Source organism: Schistocerca americana, chromosome 11 (genome assembly GCF_021461395.2).
Source record: "Schistocerca americana isolate TAMUIC-IGC-003095 chromosome 11, iqSchAmer2.1, whole genome shotgun sequence".
Lineage (NCBI taxonomy): Eukaryota > Metazoa > Arthropoda > Insecta > Orthoptera > Acrididae > Schistocerca > Schistocerca americana.
In genome coordinates this window covers 100,168,231-100,189,768 of record NC_060129.1, presented here as the reverse complement: position 1 = coordinate 100,189,768, position 21,538 = coordinate 100,168,231, and the positions used below count along the sequence as shown (strand labels likewise).

General features: G+C 43.0%; 1 protein-coding gene across 3 annotated transcripts in view; it reads right to left on the bottom strand.

The window, feature by feature from the left end:
• LOC124553634 overlaps nt 1–21,538 on the bottom strand; it is a 518,253-nt gene that overhangs the window by 300,113 nt on the left and 196,602 nt on the right. For 2 of the 3 annotated variants that reach the window (XM_047127501.1, XM_047127504.1), the window contains exon 10: nt 12,324–12,356. The exons of the other annotated variant lie outside the window; for it this stretch is intronic. In XM_047127501.1, the coding sequence (XP_046983457.1) occupies nt 12,324–12,356 (33 nt within the window). The remainder of the gene's footprint in view (nt 1–12,323; nt 12,357–21,538) is intronic. 3 annotated transcript variants of the gene reach the window in all.

The following is a 21,538-nucleotide window of genomic DNA, read 5'->3' as shown; positions in this document are numbered from 1 at the left end:
AAAGATTCTGCCGCAATGAAAACCGCCTTTGTTTTAATGACTGCCTCCCTAACTCACGCATCATGTCCGTTGCACTCTCTCCCCTATTTCGCGACAGTGAAAAACGAGACACTCTCCTTGGAACTTTTTCGATGTCCTCCGTCAGTCCCATCTGATGTGGAACCTACATCACACAACAATACTCCACAAGACGGTGGACAAGCGTGCCGTACGCAGTCGCTTTAGTCGACAGCTCGTATTTTCTAACCGTTCCACCAATAAATCGCTCTCTTTGATCTGCTTTACTCATAACATTAGGAATGTGATCGTTCCAGTTCATAATTGTAATCTCTAAGTATTTAGTTGAATTTACAGCCTTTAGATTTGTGTAATTAAAACCTGTTCTATATGGAAAGAAGTTGTCACCCCATAAGGTATTCAGTATCTGTTCAAGGTAAAACAATGGTGTTTCAACATAAGGCATGTAGCAACAAAATGAGTTTACCTTTGGCTTCTAGCCCATACCAAGGATACACAGTAGCTACATGAAACTCGTAAGTGTGCACTGTAAGGGATACTTAGTACCTGTGGTCTAGCGACAGCGACTATAATTCAAAATTGAAATGTCTTCGGTCCTGGGTTCGAATCCCGCCGCTGCTTAAGTTTTGATTAATTATCAGCATTGGCGGCCGAGGACTTCCGGCATAAGAAGTCACCCCTCATTCTGCCAAGGGCCCTATCAAAGAGGGCGGAGGAGTGGACAGAGGTTCAGGGCACTCTCTTGTCCTAGGGGTCGGAAACTGCCCCTATAGGCGTTAGAATCAGCAATGATCAACGACATGAGGATGCACAAGGCAATGGAACGTAACGTGTATCCACAGGACATGTGGCCTGTAATTGAAGAAGTGTAATAATGATCTCTCCATTGGCAAAACATTCCGAAATAGTCTTCCAATTGGATCTCCGGGACAGGACTGCCAAGTCGGAGGTTACCGTGAGGAAAAGACTGAATAATCAACGAAAGGATAACGTTCTGCGAGATGGGGCGTGGAATGTTTGGAGCTTGAACGTGGTAGGGAACCTATAAAATCTGAAAAGGGAAATGTAAAGGGTGAATCTAGATATAGTAGCGGTCAGTGGGGTGAAGTGGAAACAAGACAAGGATTTCTGGTGAACAGTTCAGTGATAGGGTTGTTCTTATCAGAATCGACAGAAAACCAACACCAACGATAGTTCAGGTATACATGCAGACGTCGCAAGCTGAAGATGAAGAGACAGAAAAAGTGTATGAGGATATTGAAAGGGCAAAAAATGTTCAAATGTGTGTGAAATCTTAAGGGACTTAACTGTTAAGGTCATCAGTCCCTAAGCTTACACACTACGTAACCTAAATTATCCTAAGGACAAACACACACACACCCATACCCGAGGGAGGACTCGAACCTCCGCCGAGACGAGCCGCACAGTCCATGACTGCAGCGCCTCAGACGGCTCGGCTAAAGGGCAATACAGTATGTAAAGGGATATGAAAAGCTAATAGTCATGGGAGAGCAGAATGCAGTAGGACTGGTAGGAGTAGAAGAAAAGGTTTACAGGAGAATATGGGCTCGGGACAAGGAATGAGAGAGGAGTAAGACTAGTAGAGTTCTGCAACAAGTTTCAGCTAGTAACAGCGAATACTCTGTTCAAGAGTCACAAGAGGAGGAGGTATACTTGGAAAAGGTTGGGTGATACAGGAACATTTCAGTTAGATTACATCATGGCCACATAGAGATTCAGAAATCAGATACTGGATTGTAAGGCGTATCAAGGAGATCACAATTATAGTAATGATGAACAGTAGGCTGAAGTTTAAGACATTAGTCAGGAAGAATCAATACGCAAAAAAGTGGAATACGGAAGTACTATGGAAAGACGAGATATGGTTGAAGCTTTCTAATGCTATAGATTCAGCAATAAGAAATTGATGAATAGACAGTGCAGTTGAAGAGGAATGGACATCTCTAAAAAGGGCCATCACAGAAGTTGGGAAAGGAAACATAGGTACAAAGAAGTTAACTGCAAAGAAACCACGAGTAACAGAATAAATACTACAATTGATATGATTGTCGCAAGAACAGACTTAGCATACAGGAAAGTCAAAACAAGCTTAGGTGACATTAAAAGCAAGTGTGATAACATTAAGAGTGCAACGGGAATTCCACTGTTAAACGCAGAGGAGAGAGCGGATAGGTGGAAAGAATACATTGAAAGATTCTACGAGAGAGAAAATTTATCTGATGTGATAGAAGAAGAAACAGGAATCGATATAGAAGAGATAGGGGATCGAGTATTAGAATGAGAATATAATAGAACTTTGGAGATCAAATAAGGCAGAAGGGATAGACAACATTCCATCAGAATTTCTAAAATCTTTGGAGGAAGTGGCAATAAAATTACTATTCACGTTGGTGTGTAGAATGTATGAGTCTGGCGACATACCATCTGACTTTCGGAAAAGCGTCATCCACACAATTCCGAAGACGGCAAGAGCTGACATGTGCGAGAGTTTCTGCACAATTAGCTTAACAGCTCAGGCATACAAGTTGCTTACAGGAATAATATACAGAAGAATGGAAAAGAAAACTGAGGATGCGCTAGATGACGATCAGTTTGACTTTAGGAAAGGTAAAGGCACGAGAGAGGCAGTTCTGACGTTACGGTTAATAATGGAAGCAAGACTAAAGAAAAATCAAGACACGTTCATAGGATTTGTCGACCTGGAAAAAGCTTTCGACAATGTAAAATGGTGCAAGATGTTCGAAACAATAGGGAGAGAAGGATCATATACAATATGTACAACAGCCAAGAGGGAATAATAAGTGTGGATGACCAAAAACAAATTGTTCATATTAAAAAGAGTGTAAGAGAAGGATGTAGTCTTTCGCCCCAACTGTTCAATCTGTACAGCGAGGAAACAACGATGGAAGTAAAAGAAAGGTTTAGGAGTGGAATTATAATTCAAGGTGGAAGAATATCAATGATGCGATTCGTTGATGACATTGCTGTGCTGAGTGTAAGTGAAGAAGAATTTCATGATCTGCTGAACGGAATGAACAATCTAATGAGTTCAGAGTATGGATTGAGAGAAAATCGAAGAAAGATGAAGGCAATGAGATATAGTATAAATGAGCAAAGCTAGAAACTTAGCATTAGGATTGATGGGCACGACGTAGATGAAGTTAAGGTATTCTGCTACCTAGGCAGAAAAAGGACCAATGACGGACAGAGCAAGGAGGACATAAAAAGCGGACAAGCAGTGGCAAAAAGAACATTCCTGGCCAAGAGATATCTACTAATATCAAATATCGGCCTCAATTTGTGAAAGAAATTTCTGAGAATGTACGTCTTGAGTTCAGCATTGAATGGTAGTGAAACTTGGACTGTGGGGTCAGCGCGACGGATTGCCGTCCTATGGGCCCGGGTTTGATTTCCGGCTGGGTCTGGGATTTTCTCTGCTCAGGGACTGAGTGTTGTGTTGTCTGTACCATCATTTCATCCCCATCCGGCGCGCAGGTCGCCCAATGTGGCGTCAAATGTAATAAGACCTGTACCAACGTGGCCGAACCTGCCCTGTAAGGGGCCTCACGGCCAATGACGCCAAAAGCTCATTTCATTTCCATGGACTGTGGGAAAACCGGAAAAGAGGAGAATCAAAGCATTTGAGGTGTAGTGCTACAGAGGAATGTTGAAACTTAGGTGGACCGATAAGGTAAGGAAAGAGGAGGTTCTGTGCAGAATCGGAGAGGAGAGGAATATGTTGAAAACTTTAACAAGGAGAAGGGACAGTATGATAGGACATGTGTTAAGACATGAGGGAATGACTTCCATGGTACTAGAGGGAGCTGTAGAGGGCAAAAACTGTAGAGGAAGACAGAGATTGCAATACATCCAGCAAATAATTGAGGATGTAAGTTGCAAGTGTTACTCTGAGATGAAGAGGTTAGCACAGGAGACGAATTAGTGGCGAGCCGCATGAAACCGGTCAGAAGAAGGGAGTGGGTAAGATATGCCATATGAGGTCCCAGATAGTAACTGTGACATTTATGATACAGAAAAACTCTATCTGTCAGTAATGATGACGTGGAGTAAGTTGAGCAACATTTGATTGGGACAGCTACTCGATATCTTCATGTGACCGCTAATAACCAGTAATTGATAATGTCAACGCTATAACGCTCCTTTATTAGTCATGCCTGGAAGTCCAGCAAGGACGAGAAAGTGACTCCCATGGAGATGAGTGTTGTGTGTCCACAGCCCCTCACTGGGAACTGAGGAGTGGCTTTCCACACAAGGGATGCATAGCCAGTGATGCTGCCATGTATCACTATGGCCGGGAGCTCAACCAAATTGGTAGCTACGTTAGTGCTGCCTTATAAGTGGAGATTTTTGTTTCTGTCGATGGAGCCTAACAACAGGAAGCAATACATGGTAGGAATCCCGAGTCCTTATTGATAAGGTCGCCACCTACTTTGTCAGTACTGAGCGTCGAACACATGGGCTGCAGAAGAGATTCCAGTGACAGTGTGATGAAGAATCAATGTAGACGGCCAAAGCAAAATCGCAGCACCAGCGACCATGCACTTTGATTTCTGGTAGGGGGCTCTGAATACCCTATCTTCATTCATCTGGAAGCTACTCTCTCATGGATTTACGACTTCGTCTTGGCCTCCATAAGGAGTGCGCAAACGTATGGATAATGGCAGTTGCCCCGTACCAGTAGTGCGTAGAAGCAATTGCCTCAAAGAGTCGAGCTACTGCCAGGAAGATATATTTACACAATACCGATTTCCTGACAGACCCAATATCAATTGATCAATCGAGAAAGTCGAAATTTTACTAATTTTGTTTAACATATTCATCTAATGTGATGCATTTCATGACTATCTGACACTGTTGAATTCTTCCCATAGAGTAGCAACGTAATGAAAATGCACGACTATGTAATAAAAATACAGTCGGAGTACGTCCATATGATTACAGGACTTGACGACTGATGTTAACAAGCAGTTGCAACATTAATTTCGTATCGGAATCTGAAGGAATATTGTTGTTGTTGTCTTCAGACCAGAGACTGGTTTGATACTGCTCTCCATGCTATATCCCGTCCAAGCTTCTTCATGTCCCAGTACCTACTGCAACCTACATCCTTCTGAACCTGTTTAGTCTATTCATCTCTTGGTCTCCCTCTACGATTTTTACCCTCCACGCTGCCCTCCAATGCTAAATTTGTGATCCCTTGATGCCTCAGAACATGTCCTGCTATCGGTCCCCTCTTTTTGTCAAGTTGCGCCACAAACTCCTCTTCTCCCCAATTTTGTTCAATACCTCCTCATTAGTTATGTGATCTACTCATCTGATCTTCAGCATTCTTCCGCAGCACCACATTTCGAAACCTTCTATTCTCTTCTTGTCTAAATTATTTATCACCCATGTTTCACTCCCGTACACTCCATACAAATACTTTCAGAAACAATTTCCTGACACTTAAATCTATACTCGATATTGACAAATCTCTCTTCTTCAGAAACGCTTTCCTTGCCATTGCCAGTCTACATTTTATATCTTCTTTACTTCCAACATTATCAGTTATTTTGCTCCCCTAATAGCAAACCTCTTTTACTGCTTTAAGTGTCTCATTTCCTAATCTGATCCTCTTAGCATCACCCGATTTTATTCGACTACATTCCATTATCGTTGTTTTGCTTTTGTTGATATTCATCTTATATCATCCTTTCAAGACACTGTCCATTCCGTTGAACTGCTCTTCCACGTCCTTTGCTGTCTCTGACAGAACTAGAATGTCATCGCCAAACCTCAAAGATTTTGTTTCTTCTCCATGGATTTTAATTCCTACCCCAAATTTTTCTTTTGTTCCCTTTACTGCTTGTTCACTATACAGATTGAATAACATCGGGGATAGGCAACAACACTTTCTCACTCCCTTCCCAACCACTGCTTCCCTTTCATGCCCCTCCAGACTTATAACTGCCATCTGGTTTCTGTAGAAATTGTAAATAGCCTTCCGCCTCCTGTATTTTACCCCTGCCACTTTCAGAATATGAAAGAGAGTATTCCAGTCAACATTGTGAAAAGCTTTCTCTAAGTCTACAAATGCTAGAAACGTAGGTCTGCCGTTCCTTAATCTATCTTGTAACATAACTCTTAGGATTAGTATTGCCTCACGTGTTCCAACTGATCTTCCCTGATGTCAGCTTCTACCAGTTTTTCCAATCGTCTGTAAAGAATTCGTGTTGGTATTTTGCAGTTGTGACTTATTACAGTGATAGATCGGTAATTTTGACATCTGTCAACACCCGATTTCTTTGGGATTGGAATTATTATATTCTTCTTGAAGTCCAAGGGTATTTTACCTGTATCATACATGTTGCTCACCAGATGGTAGAGTTTCGTCAAGGCTGGCTCTCTCAGGGCTATCAGTAGTTGTACTCGCTGGGCCTTGTTTCGACTTAGGTCTTTCAGTGCTCTGTCGAATTCTTCACGCAATATCACATCTCCCATTTCATCTTCATCTACACTCTCTTCCACTTCCATAATATTGTCCTCAAGTACATCGCCGTTGTATAGATCCTCTATATACTCCTTCCACCTTTCTGCTTTCCCCTCTTTGCTTAGAACTGGGTTTCCATTTGAGCTCTTGATATTCATATATGTTGTTGTGTTGTGGTCTTCAGTCCTGAGACTGGTTTGATGCAGCTCTCCATGCTACTCTATCCTGTGCAAGCTTTTTCATCTCCCAGTACCTACTGCAACATACATCCTTCTGAATCTGCTTAGTGTATTCATCTCTTGGCCTCCCTCTACGATTTTTACCATCCACGCTGCCCTCCAATACTAAATTGGTGATCCCTTGATGCCTCAGAACATGTCCTACCAACCGATCCCTTCTTCTGGTCAAGTTGTGCCATAAACTTCTCTTCTCCCCAATCCTATTCAATACTTCCTCATTAGTTATGTGATCTACCCATCTAATCTTCAGCATTCTTCTGTAGCACCACATTTCGAAAGCTTCTATTCTCTTCTTGTGCAAACTATTTATCGTCCATGTTTCACTTCCACACGTGGCTACACTCCATACAAATACTTTCAGAAATAACTTCCTGACACTTAAATCAGTACTCGATGTTAACAAATTTCTCTTCTTCAGAAACGCTTTCCTTGCCATTGCCAGCCTACATTTTATATCCTCTCTACTTCGACCATCATCAGTTATTTTGCTCCCCGAATAGCAAAACTCCTTTACTACTTTAAGTGCCTCATTTAATAAATCTAATTCCCTCAGCATCACCCGACTTAATTAGACTACATTCCATTATCCTTGTTTTGCTTTTGTTGATGTTCATCTTATATCCTCCTTTCAAGACACTGTCCATTCCATTCAACTGCTCTTCCAAGTCCTTTGCTGTCTCTGACAGAATTACAATGTCATCGGCGAACCTCAAAATTTTTATTTCTTCTCCATGAATTTTAATACCTACTCCGAATTTTTCTTTTGTTTCCTTTACTGCTTGCTCAATATACAGATTGAACAACATCGGGGAGAGGCTACAACCCTGTCTTACTCCCTTCCCAACCACTGCTTCCCTTTCATGTCCCTTGACTCTTATAACTGCCATCTGGTTTCTGTACAAATTGTAAATAGCCTTTCGCTCCCTGTATTTTACCCCTGCCACCTTTAGAATTTGAAAGAGAGTATTCCAGTCAACATTGTCAAAAGCTTTCTCTAAGTCTACAAATGCGAGAAACGTAGGTTTGCCTTTCCTTAATCTTTCTTCTAAGATAAGTCGTAAGGTCAGTATTGCCTCACGTGTTCCAGTGTTTCTACGGAATCCAAAATGATCTTCCCCGAGGTTGGCTTCTACTAGTTTTTCCATTCGTCTGTAAAGAATTCGTGTTAGTATTTTGCAGCTGTGACTTATTAAGCTGATAGTTCGGTAATTTTCACATGTGTCAACACCTGCTTTCTTTGGGATTGGAATTATTATATTCTTCTTGAAGTCTGAGGGTATTTTGCCTGTTTCATACATCTTGCTCACCAGATGGTAGAGTTTTGTCAGGACTGGCTCTCCCACGGCCGTCAGTAGTTCCAATGGAATATTGTCTACTCCGGGGGCCTTGTTTCGACTCAGGTCTTTCAGTGCTCTGTCAAACTCTTCACGCAGTATCATATCTCCCATTTCATCTTCATCTACATCCTCTTCCATTTCCATAATATTGTCCTCAAGTACATCGCCCTTGTATAGACCCTCTATATACTCCTTCCACCTTTCTGCTTTCCCTTCTTTGCTTAGAACTGGGTTTCCATCTGAGCTCTTGATATTCATACAAGTCGTTCTCTTATCTCCAAAGGTCTCTTTAATTTTCCTGTAGGCGGTATCTATCTTACCCCTAGTGAGATAGGCCTCTACATCCTTACATTTGTCCTCTAGCCATCCCTGCTTAGCCATTTTGCACTTCCTGTCGATCCCATTTTTGAGACGTTTGTATTCCTTTTTGCCTGTTTCACTTACTGCATTTTTATATTTTCTCCTTTCAGCAATTAAATTCAATATTTCTTCTGTTACCCAAGGATTTCTACTAGCCCTCGTCTTTTTACCTACTTGATCCTCTGCTGCCTTCACTACTTCATCCCTCAAAGCTACCCATTCTTCTTCTACTGTATTTATTTCCCCCATTCCTGTCAATTGCTCCCTTATGCTCTCCCTGAATCTCTGTACAACCTCTGGTTCTTTTAGTTTATCCAGGTCCCATCTCCTTAAATTCCCACCTTTTTGCAGTTTCTTCAGTTTTAATCTACAGGCCATAACCAATAGATTGTGGTCAGAGTCCACATCTGCCCCTGGAAATGTCTTACAATTTAAAACCTGGTTCCTAAATCTCTGTCTTAACATTATATAATCTATCTGATACCTTTTAGTATCTCCAGTGTTCTTCCATGTATACAACCTTCTTTCATGATTCTTAAACCAAGTGTTTGTTATGATTATGTTGTGCTCTGTGCAAAATTCTACCAGGCGGCTTCCTCTTTCATTTCTGTCCCCCAATCCATATTCACCTACTATGTTTCCTTCTCTCCCTTTTCCTACACTCGAATTTCAGTCATCCATGACTATTAAATTTTCGTCTCCCTTCACAATCTGAATAATTTCTTTTATTTCATCATACATTTCTTCAATTTCTTCGTCATCTGCAGAGCTAGTTGGCATATAAACTTGTACTACTGTAGTAGGTGTGGGTTTCGTATCTATCTTGGCCACAATAATGCGTTCACTATGCTGTTTGTAGTAGCTTACCTGCATTCCTATTTTCCTATTCATTATTAAACCTACTCCTGCATTACCCCTATTTGATTTTGTGTGTATAACCCTGTAGTCACCTGACCAGAAGTCTTGTTCCTCCTGCCACCGAACTTCACTAATTCCCACTATATCTAACTTCAACCTATCCATTTCCCTTTTTAAATTTTCTAACCTACCTGCCCGATTAAGGGATCTGACATTCCACGCTTCGATCCGTAGAACGCCAGTTTTATTTCTCCTGATAACGACATCCTCTTGAGTAGTCCCCGCCCGGAGATCCGAATCGGGGACTATTTTACCTCCGGAATATTTTACCCAAGAGGACGCCATCATCATGTAATCATACAGTAAAGCTGCATGCCCTCGGGAAAAATTACGGCTGTAGTTTCCCCTTGCTTTCAGCCGTTCGCAGTACCAGCACAGCAAGGCTGTTTTGGTTATTGTTACAAGGCCAGATCAGTCAATCATCCAGACTGTTGCCCTTGCAACTACTGAAAAAGCTGCTGCCCCTCTTCAGGAACCACACGTTTGTCTGGCCTCTCAACAGATACCCCTCCGTTGTGGTTGCACCTAGGGTACGGCTATCTGTATCGCTGAGGCACGCAAGCCTCCCCACCAACGCCAAGGTCCATGGTTCATGGGGGGAATATTCATATAAGTGTTTCTCTTTTCTCCAAAGGTCTCTTTAATTTACCTGTAGGTAGTATCCATCTTACCACTAGTGAAATTTCCTCTACGTCCTTACATTTGTCCTCTAGCCATCCTCGATTAGCCATTTTGCACTTCCTGTCGATCTCATTTTTGACAACTTTGTTTTCCTTTTTTCCTGCACCGTTTACAGCATTTTTATATTTTCTCATTTCATCAATTACATTCAATATATCATCTGTTACTCATGGATTTCTACTAGCCCTCGTCTTTTTACTTACCTGATCCTCTGCTACCTTCACTATTTCATCTTATTCTGCTGTATTTCTTTCCGCCATTCTTGTCAATGGATCCCTAATGATCTCTCTGTAACACTCTACAACCTCTGGTTCTGTCAGTTCATTCAGGTCCCATCTCCTTAAATTCCCACCTTCTTTCAGTTTATTCAGTTTTAATCTACAGTTCATAATCAATAGATTTTGGTCAAAGTGCACATCCGCCCCTGAAAATGTCTGACAGTTTAAAACCTGTTTCCTAAAAGTCTGTCTTAGCATTATATAATGTATCTGAAACCTTCCAGGATCTCCAGGCCTCTTCCATGTATACAACCTTCTTTCATGATCCTTCAACCAAGTGTTAGCTATGATTAAGCTACGCCCTGTGCAAAATTTAACGAGGTTGCTTCCTCTTTCATTCCGTACCCCCATTTCATATTCACTTACTACGTTTCCCTGTGTTCCTTCTACTACTGTCGAATTCCAGTCATCCATGACTATTAAATTTTGGCTCCCTTCACTATCTCAATAATTTCCTTTATCTCGTCATACATTTCATCGATCTCTTTTTCATCTGCGGAGCTAGTTGGCATTTAAACTTGTACTACTGCGGTAGGCGTGGGCTTCGTATCAATCTGGGCCACAACAATTCGTTCACTATGCTGTTTGTAGTAGCTTACCCGCACCCCTATTTTTTATTCATTATCAAACGTACTCTTGTGTTACCCCTATTTCATTTTGTATTTACAACCCTGTATTCTTCTGACCAGAAATCTGGTTCCTCCTGCCACCGAACTTCACTAAGTCCCACTATATCAAACTTCGACCTATCCATTTCCCTTTTTAAATTTTCTAACCTACCTGCCCAATTAAGGGAAGTGACATTCCACACTCCGATCTGTAGAACGTTAATTTTCTTTCCTTTGATAACGACGTCCTCCTGAGCATTCCCCTCCCAGAGATCCTAATGGGGAACTATTTCATCTCCGAAATATTTTACCCAAGAGGACGCCATCATCATTTAACCATACAGTCAAGCTGCATGCTATTGGGAAAAATTATGGCTGTAGTTTCCCCTTGCTTTCAGCTGTTCGCAATACCAGCACAGCATGACCTTTTTGGTTAGTGTTACAAGGCCAGATCAGTCAATCATCCAGATCGTTGCCCCTGAAACTATTGAAGAGGCTGCTGCCGCTCTTCAGGGACCACACGTTTGTCTGGCCTCTCAACAGGTACCCCTCCATTGTCGTTGCACCTACGGTAAGGCTATCTGTATCTCTGAGGCACGCAAGCCTCCCCACCAATGGCAAGGTCCATGGTTCATTAGGGGGCTTGAAGGAATATTCTTGAAGGAATATTAAAATATAATTTCTGTAGTATAGTATGAGAACTAGGTTGGTTGGTTGGTTGCTTGGGGAAGGAGACCAGACAGCGTGGTCATCGGTCTCATCGGATTGGGGAAGGAAGGGGAGGGAAGTCGGGCGTGCCCTTTCAGAGGAACCATCCCGGCATTTGCCTGGAGTGATTTAGGGAAATCACGGAAAACCTAAATCAGGATGGCCGGACGTGGGATTGAACCGTCCTCCTCCCGAACGTGAGTCCAGTGTGCTAACCACTGCGTCACCTCGCTCGGTGAGAACAAGGAGGTGGGACAAAGACTATTTAAGCACAAAGGAAAGAGAAATCAAAACTGAAAAATAAATAATTTTTCAGTTATTTTGTTCCTCATGCTCCTATTGTGAATAATAAATATCAGTAGCCTACTGAATCGTACCAAACAGATCCTACAGAAAGCAGTATTAAAGACTGTAAAACTAAGGCATTATGACACTGTAATTGACAGTGAAGGATTATGTGCCTTACATTTTGCTTTACACCTCATAGAACAAGCAAAAGTAAGTCATATGCGATATATAATCCATATATTGAATCTAAGACTACTTTCCGTCATGTATGGTAGCTTCTGTTTATTGCAACTCTAAATAATATCATTAAATACCGAACTCATTTTTAATATAATGAATGATAATCTTGCTATTTGTATTCAACCGAAACTACTCACCTAGAGGTCCTTGGGCACCAACTGCAACGCGTTCTGGAAAGAAAAGAAACCTTAAATTTATTAACTTGTGTGTAAAAGAACTTACTTCAAGATACAGACCGTGTTTCATAAGGAATTAAGGCGTATATCGATAATTCCGCATCTCCTTGTTAAAAATGTTGTACAATCATTTTACTTTCATTGACTGCAATAATATAATAAACTTTAATTGTGTTTTCATTACATTCTAGCCCATTAAGTATCACATTAATCGTCACTTTGTGAGCCTGAGTTGCATATACTGGCAGTTTCCATACACAACAGTCAACTTAAAATATCATGGCAAATATCTTTTTTAGACCTTTGATCACTTTTTAAATTAAAATTACTTGATACTACATGGTAACATAGCTTTCAGATGAAGGAAGCAAGCCTTAATGAGGCGAAATATGATTCACGAAACTGGATTACAAACATGGCAAGATCATATGTTGTCCATGTTGCAGTGTGACTTGGAAACTTCTGTTGTTTATAAATTAAAACAACTATCTCCACCAGTCATTTTTATTTTCTCACATGACGCATTTTGATGGATTACGTCTTCATCTTCAGGTGGGAAAGGTTTGTTTACTAAATGTAGCCATCTGTTTGTTTTGAACTTCATTTGGCAAATGGTACAGCATAAAGAACGCATAGGGTTGTTGAAAATATACATTTTCATCAATAAGTGGCACACACGCGAAAGAACACATAAATGATGAAGATGTGTATTTATGAGGACTATGAGGGTCCGTTCTGCTGGAACATCTCCGAAATGAAGTTTGAAACAAACAGCTAGGTACATCCAACAAACAAAATGGAGTGAAGACCACTGATCCAACTAGCTCATGGAAAGCATCGTGGGTGAAACTGAAAGTGAGCAGGTTGAGGGTTTACGTATTGAATCATAAAAGTCGAAATTGCCGAGCATAACACGCGTAAATAACATATCTTTGATGGTATCAACCTAGGTGAGGCCATAGTCATAACAGACGAATTATGCCTCAGTTTTCTATGGAAAAATAAACAAATAATTATAAGAAGACATTCCATCCTCTTCATTGTACTGCTGTCTTCTGTAGCCTGTTGTCACATTTCCTCATCAGATGTCACATTGTAAGTTATGCTTATAATAATGTTGAAGTTTGTATCTGGCTTTGATTACTGCTTGGACTTTTTACTACCAATTGATTCATTCATTTGGTCCTAGTGAATTAATAGGAAGTTGGAAGCACAGTCAACCTAAAAAGAATGATTATCAAATGTTTCAAGGTAGATTACGCAAGCCGGCAGCAGTGGCCGTGCGGTTCTAGGCGCAACAGTCCGGAACTGCGCGACCGCTGCGGTCGCAGGTTCGAATCCTGTCTCGGGCATGGATGTATGTGATGTCCTTAGGTTAGTTAGGTTTAAGTAGATCTAAGTTCTAGGGGACTGATGACCTCAGATGTTAAGTCCCATAGTGCTTAGGGCCATTTTTGAAGATTAGGCTAAAGCCTTCACACACAACAGTGGTTCAAAAACTCAGATGCAAAAGGAATTTTCTCAGGCATCAAAACAAAATGATTCCTTTATGTTTCGGCAAAAAGCAGGAAATTACTTTTTAAACTTCATTACTATAATCACTATTTCGTAATACTGTAATACAGCACTAGCATTATCACGTGACATGGTGTGGTGGAAGTTAAAGATTGTGCAAACGAATGTAGGAACAACTTCTTACTCACACTGTTCACCCACGAGGCTACGACACTAAAATTTAGACATAAAATCATACACTATTGACCATTAAAAATGCTACAGCACGAATATGACGTGCTACAGACGCGAAATTTAACCGACAGGAAGAAGATGCTGTGATATGCAAACGATTGGCTTTTCGGAACATTCACACAAGGTTGGCGTCGGTGGCGACACCTACAACGCGCTGACATGAGGAAAGTTTCCAACCGATTTCTCATACACACCGGCCGAAGTGGCCGTGCGGTTAAAGGCGCTGCAGTCTGGAACCGCAAGACCGCTACGGTCGCAGGTTCGAATCCTGCCTCGGGCATGGATGTTTGTGATGTCCTTAGGTTAGTTAGGTTTAACTAGTTCTAAGTTCTAGGGGACTAATGACCTCAGCAGTTGAGTCCCATAGTGCTCAGAACCATTTTTTTTCTCATACACGAACAGTAATTGACCGGCGTTGCCTGGTGAAACGTTGTTGTAATGATTCGTGTAAGGAGGAGAAATGCGTACCATCCCGTTTCCGACTTTGATAAAGGTCGGATTGTAGCCTACCGCGATTGCGATTTATCCTATCGCGACATTGCTGCTCGCGTTCGTCGAGATCCAGTGACCGTTAGCAGAATATGGAATCGTTGGGTTCAGGAGGGTAATACGGAACGCCGTGCTGGATCCCAACGGCCTCGTATCACTTGCAGTCGAGATGACAGGCATCTTATCCGCATGGCTGTAACGGATCGTGCAGCCACGTCCCGATCACTGAGTGAACAGACGGGAACGTTTGCAAGACAACAACCATCTGCACGAACAGTTCGACGACGTTTGCAGCAGCATGGAGTATCAGCACGGAGACCGTGGCTGCGGTTACCCTTGACGTTGCATCACAGACAGGAGCGCCTGAGATGGTGTACTCGACGACGAACCTGGGTGCGCGAATGGAAAAACGTAATTTTTTCGGTTGAATCCAAGTTCTGTGTACAGCATCATGATGGTCGCATCCGTGTTTGGTGAAATCGCTGTGAACGCACATTGGAACGTGTATTCGTCATCGGCATACCGGCGTATCACCCGGCGTGATGGTATGGGGTGCCATTGGTTACAAATCTCGGTCTACTCTTGTTGGCATTGTCGGCAGTTTGAACAGTGGACGTTACATTTCCGATGTGTTACGACCCGTGGCTCTACCCTTCATTCGATCCCGGCGAAACCCCACATTTCAGAAGGATAATGCACGACCGCATGTTGCAGGCCCTGTACGGGCCTTTTCGGATACGGAAACTGTTCGACTGCCGCCCTGGCCAGAACATTCTCCAGATCTCTCACCAATTGGAAACGTCTGGTCAATGGTGGCCGAACAACTGGCTCGTCACAATACGCCAGTCACGACTCTTGATGAACTGTGGTATCGTGTTGAAGCTGCATGGGCAGCTGTAACTGTTCACGTCATCCAAGCTCTGTTTGACTCAATGCCCAGGCGTATCAAGGCCATTATTACGTCAAGAGGTGGTTGTTCTGGGCACTGATTTCTCAGGATCTATGCACCCAAATTGCGTGAAAATGTAATCACATGTCAGTTCTGGTGTAATATAATGGTCCAATTAATACCCAGTTATCATTTGCATTTCTTTTTGGTGTAGCAATTGTAATGGCCAGTAGTGTATATGCTCTAATATTTCATGTAAATTCCATGTCTGAGGTGTAGTTATTTCCCAAAATTGACCATAAATGACTTCATTATTTAGTTCGCAACAGATAAATGAACTATTTTGTAGTAGAACACAAATTAACAATGTAATGGCTACTAAAATTTCAAATAGCCTACATGCTATTATTATTATAACTATACATGCCAGTGGTCAGATAGAAAACCTGAAGTTCTCTAATTTCTGCCACTGCAGAAGTAATGATTACAACATTTAAGTGATTTGCAAAGGGAAGTGCGGACATTTTGAATCGGTTGATTTTAAATGGGGGTGCGGTATGTCCCTGAACCAAGTGTCACAAGGGAGGGGGTTGGTGCGGAGGGGACGTGTTTTGTAACAATGTGTACACCCTCACGGTGGAAAAAAAAATGGTTGAAATGGCTCTAAGCCCTTTGGGACTTAACATCTATGGTCATCAGTCCCCTAGAACTTAGAACTACTTAAACCTAACTAACCTAAGGACAGCACACAACACCCAGTCATCACGAGGCAGAGAAAATCCCTGACCCCGCCGGGAATCGAACCCTGAAACCCGGGCGTGGGAAGCGAGAACGCTCCCGCACGACCACGAGCTGCGGACTCACGGTGGAAAACCAGCTTTCTTTTGTGAGGAGGAGCTACAGGAGTCGCATGCGATGAACTGTTGATTGTTTCATGACATTACAAAATAAAAGACTGTTAGAAATAAGCAGTATCAATTGTGTTTATGACTCGTGTAATTAATAAAACATACACAAAACATGATTTATCTTTCTTTACAAATAAAAGTGTTTAACGAAAATTCTTTTTCATTCTAAAGTGTAGGTAGAGGACTACCAACAAATATCTGATCGCACTGAAGAATAATGCTGGGAGGAACGGTTGAAATCATTGATCTCTATTGGGTCGTGAATACTGTCCGTATTTTCATACTCAGACTTTATACACACACCAAAGAAGTTTTCCATCACCTCGGTCCCGAGAGTTAGCGAAGCTGTACAGAAAATAGGAATAGAGATCAACATAAACGTAATTTCCGCCCTCTTTACTGGTCATGAAATCTACACATTGCATGTCGCACCACCTTTCAGCGAGACCTTCGGAGGTCGTCGTCCAGATTGCTGTACCACTAATACCCAGTAGCACGCCCCCTTGCATTGGTGCATGCCTGTATTTGTCGTTCCAAAGTACCCACAAGTTCATCAAGACACTGTTGGTCCGGATTATCCGGCTCCTCAACGGCGATTCGGCGTAGACCCCACAGAGTGGTTGGTGGATCACATCGTCCGTAAACAGCCCTTTTCAATCTATCGCAGGCATGTTCGATAGTGTTCATGTCTAGAGAACATACTGGCCACTCCAGTCGAGCGATGTCGTTCTCCTGAAGGACGTCATTCACAAGATGTGCACGATGGGGGCGCGAATTGTCGTCCATGAAGTCGAATGCCTCGCGAATACGTTGCCGATATGGTTGCACTATCGGTCGGAGGATGGCAGTCAAGTATCGTACTGCCGTTACGGCCTGTTATATCACCACCAGCGGCGCACGTCGGCTCCACATAATGCCACAACAAAACGGCATGGAACCTCCACCTTGCTGTACACACTGGGCAGCATGTCTAAGGCCTTCAGCCTCACCGGGTTGCCTCCAAACATGTCTCCAACGATTGTCTGGTTGAAGGTATATGCGACACTCATCGGTGAAGAGCACGTGATGCCAATCCTGAGCGGTCCTTTCGGCATGTTGCTGGGCCTATCTGCACTGCTCTGCATTGTGTCTTGGTTGCAAGGATGGACCTCGCATGGACGTCTGGAGTGAAGTTGCGCATCATGCAACCTGTTATACACAGTTTGAGTCGTAACACGACGTTCTGTGGCTGCACGAAAAGCATTATTCAACATGGTGGCGTTACTGTCAGGGTTCGTCCGATGCATAATCCATACGTAGCGGTCATCCACTGCAGTAGTAGCTCTTGGGCGGCCTGAGCGAGGCATGTCATCGACAGTTCCTGTCTCTCTGTATCTCCTCCATGCCCGAACAACATCGCTTTGGTTCACTCCGAGACGCCTGGACACTTCAGAGCCCTTCCTGGCATAAAGTAAGAACGCGGACGCGATCCATCCGCGGTATTGACCATCTATGCACGGTTGAACTACAGACAACACGAGCCGTGTGCCTCCTTCCTGGAGCAATGACTGGAACTGAACGGCTGTCAGACCCCCTCCGTCTAACACGAGATCCTCATGGGTGGTTGTTTACATCTCCTGTCGAGTTTAGTGACATCTCTGAACAGTCAAAGGGGCTGTGTCTGTGATACAATAACCACAGTCAACGTCTATCTTCAGGAGTTCTGGGTACCGGAGTGACGTAGAAATTTTTTGATGTGTGTATTTTGGGTACAGGATATACATACATTTCTTTCCATTTTACATTCCTTGATCAGCTTTTACCTCTCACTGTTTCCATACGATCCTCCGTTAATTATCAGTACACGTTAACGTGACCATGCTCTTCATATGCCTGCCAGCGACTACCTTCATAAACAGACTCCAACTGCTCGTAGCTGAAACTCTGGAACGACGTATCTGTTGTCACACACCAGAGAAGATTACCTATTCGTCCACCGATTGACTACCCGTGGCGTGAAAGAATAATTTATAGAATGTGCGGAGAGTAAATTTGTACAAAACGCGATCTATGTGAGGACGTAGTTTTCTCACCGAGTTATTGCTTAAGTTGTAGCAAAACGCTGTATTTACACTTCATAATTAACAAAACCTAAGGCATGTCCATGTTTGTACTGTAAAAGCTGGAAATTGAAAACGTAGCAGCTACATTATTTGCATCTGAGTACGTGTTGCAAAATTAAGATACCTGTGCAGCGCCACAGAGGAAGCCTATTATATATGTAACGAACACCTCGAGAATGAGCTAAGTAACTAAAATAACGAAACTCCCCCCAAACAGGCCATGAAGTCCCAACGGCACCGACCGGCCGCCGTGTCATCTTCAGCCCTCAGGCGTCACAGAATGCGGATATGAAGTGGCATGTGGTCTGCACACCACTCTCCCAGCCGTATGTCAGTTTCCGAGACCGGAGTCGCTACTTATCTGTCAAGTAGCTCCTCCGTTTCCCTTACAAGGGCTGAGTGCACCCCACTTGCCAAGAGCGCTCGGCAGACCGGACGGTCATCCATCCAAGTGCTAGCCCAGCCCGACAGCCCTTAACTTCGGTGATCTGACGGGAACCGGTGTTACCACTGCGGCAAGGCCGTTGGCAACTAACTAATTAGTGTGAAAGAAGTCTAGTCCTCCCCTCCCCCCCCCCCCTCTATGCAACACTCTGATAAACCCATGAACATCAAGTATAGTCCTACGCAACCAAACATTTCCTTTATGTCGAATTACGTGATCATTAATAAACATTGTGAACTACTGTGCTAGGATATGTTATTTCATTCTGTTTTATTGCCTTCTCATAAAATTTGGGACGTTATGAAGATAGGATACTGGTCAAATTGCCTGACACGAAAATACAGGCATTCTGCGCTTGGCAGGATACTGATCAAATTGGTCGAGAGGGAAAAGCAGGTCTTCTCCGGCAGGCAATAGCTGTAAACGTAGCACAAAAAAAAACACAGAACAGCACGCCACACTGATTTATGTGAGGTTACACACAGCTATGTAGGTCATGTTTGGTGGAACATAAATGCGTACAAGCAAAAGGTTTGAAATGTATTTTGCAGTAGCGTATTTATTTGGTTTCTAGAGACAGGAACAGCCTTTGTAGAGAACACCTATGACAAATACCCATTGACAGAATACTGAAGTGTCAAAGAAACTAGTGTAGGTATGCGCATTCAAAAACAGACATATGTAACCAGGCAGAATACGGCGCTGCGGTGAACAAAGCCTATGTAAGACAACAAGTATGTGGCGCCGTTGTTGGATCGGTTACTGCTGCTACAGTTCCAGGTTACCAAGACTTAAGTGAGTTTGAACGTGGTGTTATAGTCGGTACACAAGGGAAGGGACATAGCTACTCCAAGGTAGCGATGAAGTGCGGATTTTTCCTTACTACAATTTTACGAGTGTAGCGTGCAAATAAGGAATCCGGTGAAACATCAAATCTCCGACATCGCTGCGGCCGGTAAAAGATTCTGCAAGAACGCGACCAACGACGACTGACGACAATCGTTCAACATGGCAGAAGTGCAACCCATATGCAGATTGCTGCAGATATCAATGCTGGGGCATCAAGAAGTGTCATTGCAAGAAACATTCAACGATACATCATCGATATGGGCTTTCGGAACCGTAGGTCCCCTCGTTCACCCTTGATGACTGCACGACACAGAACGTTACACCTCGCCTGGCCCTGTCAACACAGACATTGGACTGTTCATCACTGAAAACATGTTGGCTGGTTGGATGGACGTTCTCGTTTTAAATTGTATCGAGCAAGTGGGCGTGTACGGGTATGGAGACAACCTCATGAATACATGGACACTGCATATCAGCAGCGGACCGTTCAAATTTGTGTAGGCTCTGTAATGGCGTGGGGCGTGTGCAGTTGGAGTGATGTGGAAGCTCTGATACGTCTAGATACGATTCTCACAGGTGAAACGTACGTAAGCATCCTGTCTGATCACCTGTATCCATTCATGTCCATTGTGCATTCCGACGGATTTGGGCAATTCCAGCTGGACAATGCAACACTAGGGACAGCTCCAACATTGCTACAGACTGGCTCCGGGAACATTCTTTCGAGTATAAATACTTCCGCTGGCCGCCAAACTCCCCAGACATGAAGATTATTGAGCATATCTGGTATGCCTTGCAACGTACTCTTCATAAGACATTAACGCTACCTCTATCTCTAACGGATTTGTGGACACCAATGTAGGATTTATTGCGTCCTCTCCAGCACTACATCAGAGATTAGTCGAGTCCATGCTACGTCGTGTTGCGGTACATCTGCGTGCTCGCTGGGGCCCTACACGATATTAGGCAGGTGTACCAGTTTGTTAGGCTCTTCAGTGTCGATCAGGGAAGTTTGTTTGCTAGGTAGTGTTCAGCAATTCATTTTGTAGTATCCACGGGAAAAGGGCAAGTCCTGTCAGTGCGAAGCATAACTCACGGAAAGTTACGAGACTGGAGGAACTGGTCACATAGGCCCAACAACAGCCAGACCTCGAAGGGAGGTTTCATAAAATATCACAGGCTCCTAAACGCATACAGGAGAAAACGCTGACCAGAGGCGCCAGGGTGATGAAGGTCGTGTATAGTGGTGACATTACAAGGTGTAAAAACGAGAATGATATAAATGCATACAAGGAGAGATGTAAGAGGCAGAAGAAGGGACCGAGTCCTTGCAAGGGTCACCCGTACATAATTAAGAATCCATAGCCGGCCTAAAACATAGTGCAACGACAAATGCAGTTAGTACTGTTAGTTCCATTTTAAGTAGACACAGCGGCACTACTTAGTCACCGCCTGTGTGTAAAGACTTGTCCTCTTTGTGAGTATAGTTCTCTTAGAGCTGGTATATCAGGAGTCAATACTGTTTCCTGAATACAGTCAGAACCTGTAAAACACTCATACTGTTTGTAATTTCAATACTTATTCAAACCTCTCACCTTTTGTAATAAGGATATTTTAACATCTTCAGTAAAGACACTCTCTCACTTAGAACTATTCTCACCTTCCCCAACCTTGTTGCCCAGTAGCAAGCAATACTAACTATTGGGACACGAGAATTTTCTGTCCCTGGGTTTCCTTAAAACCCA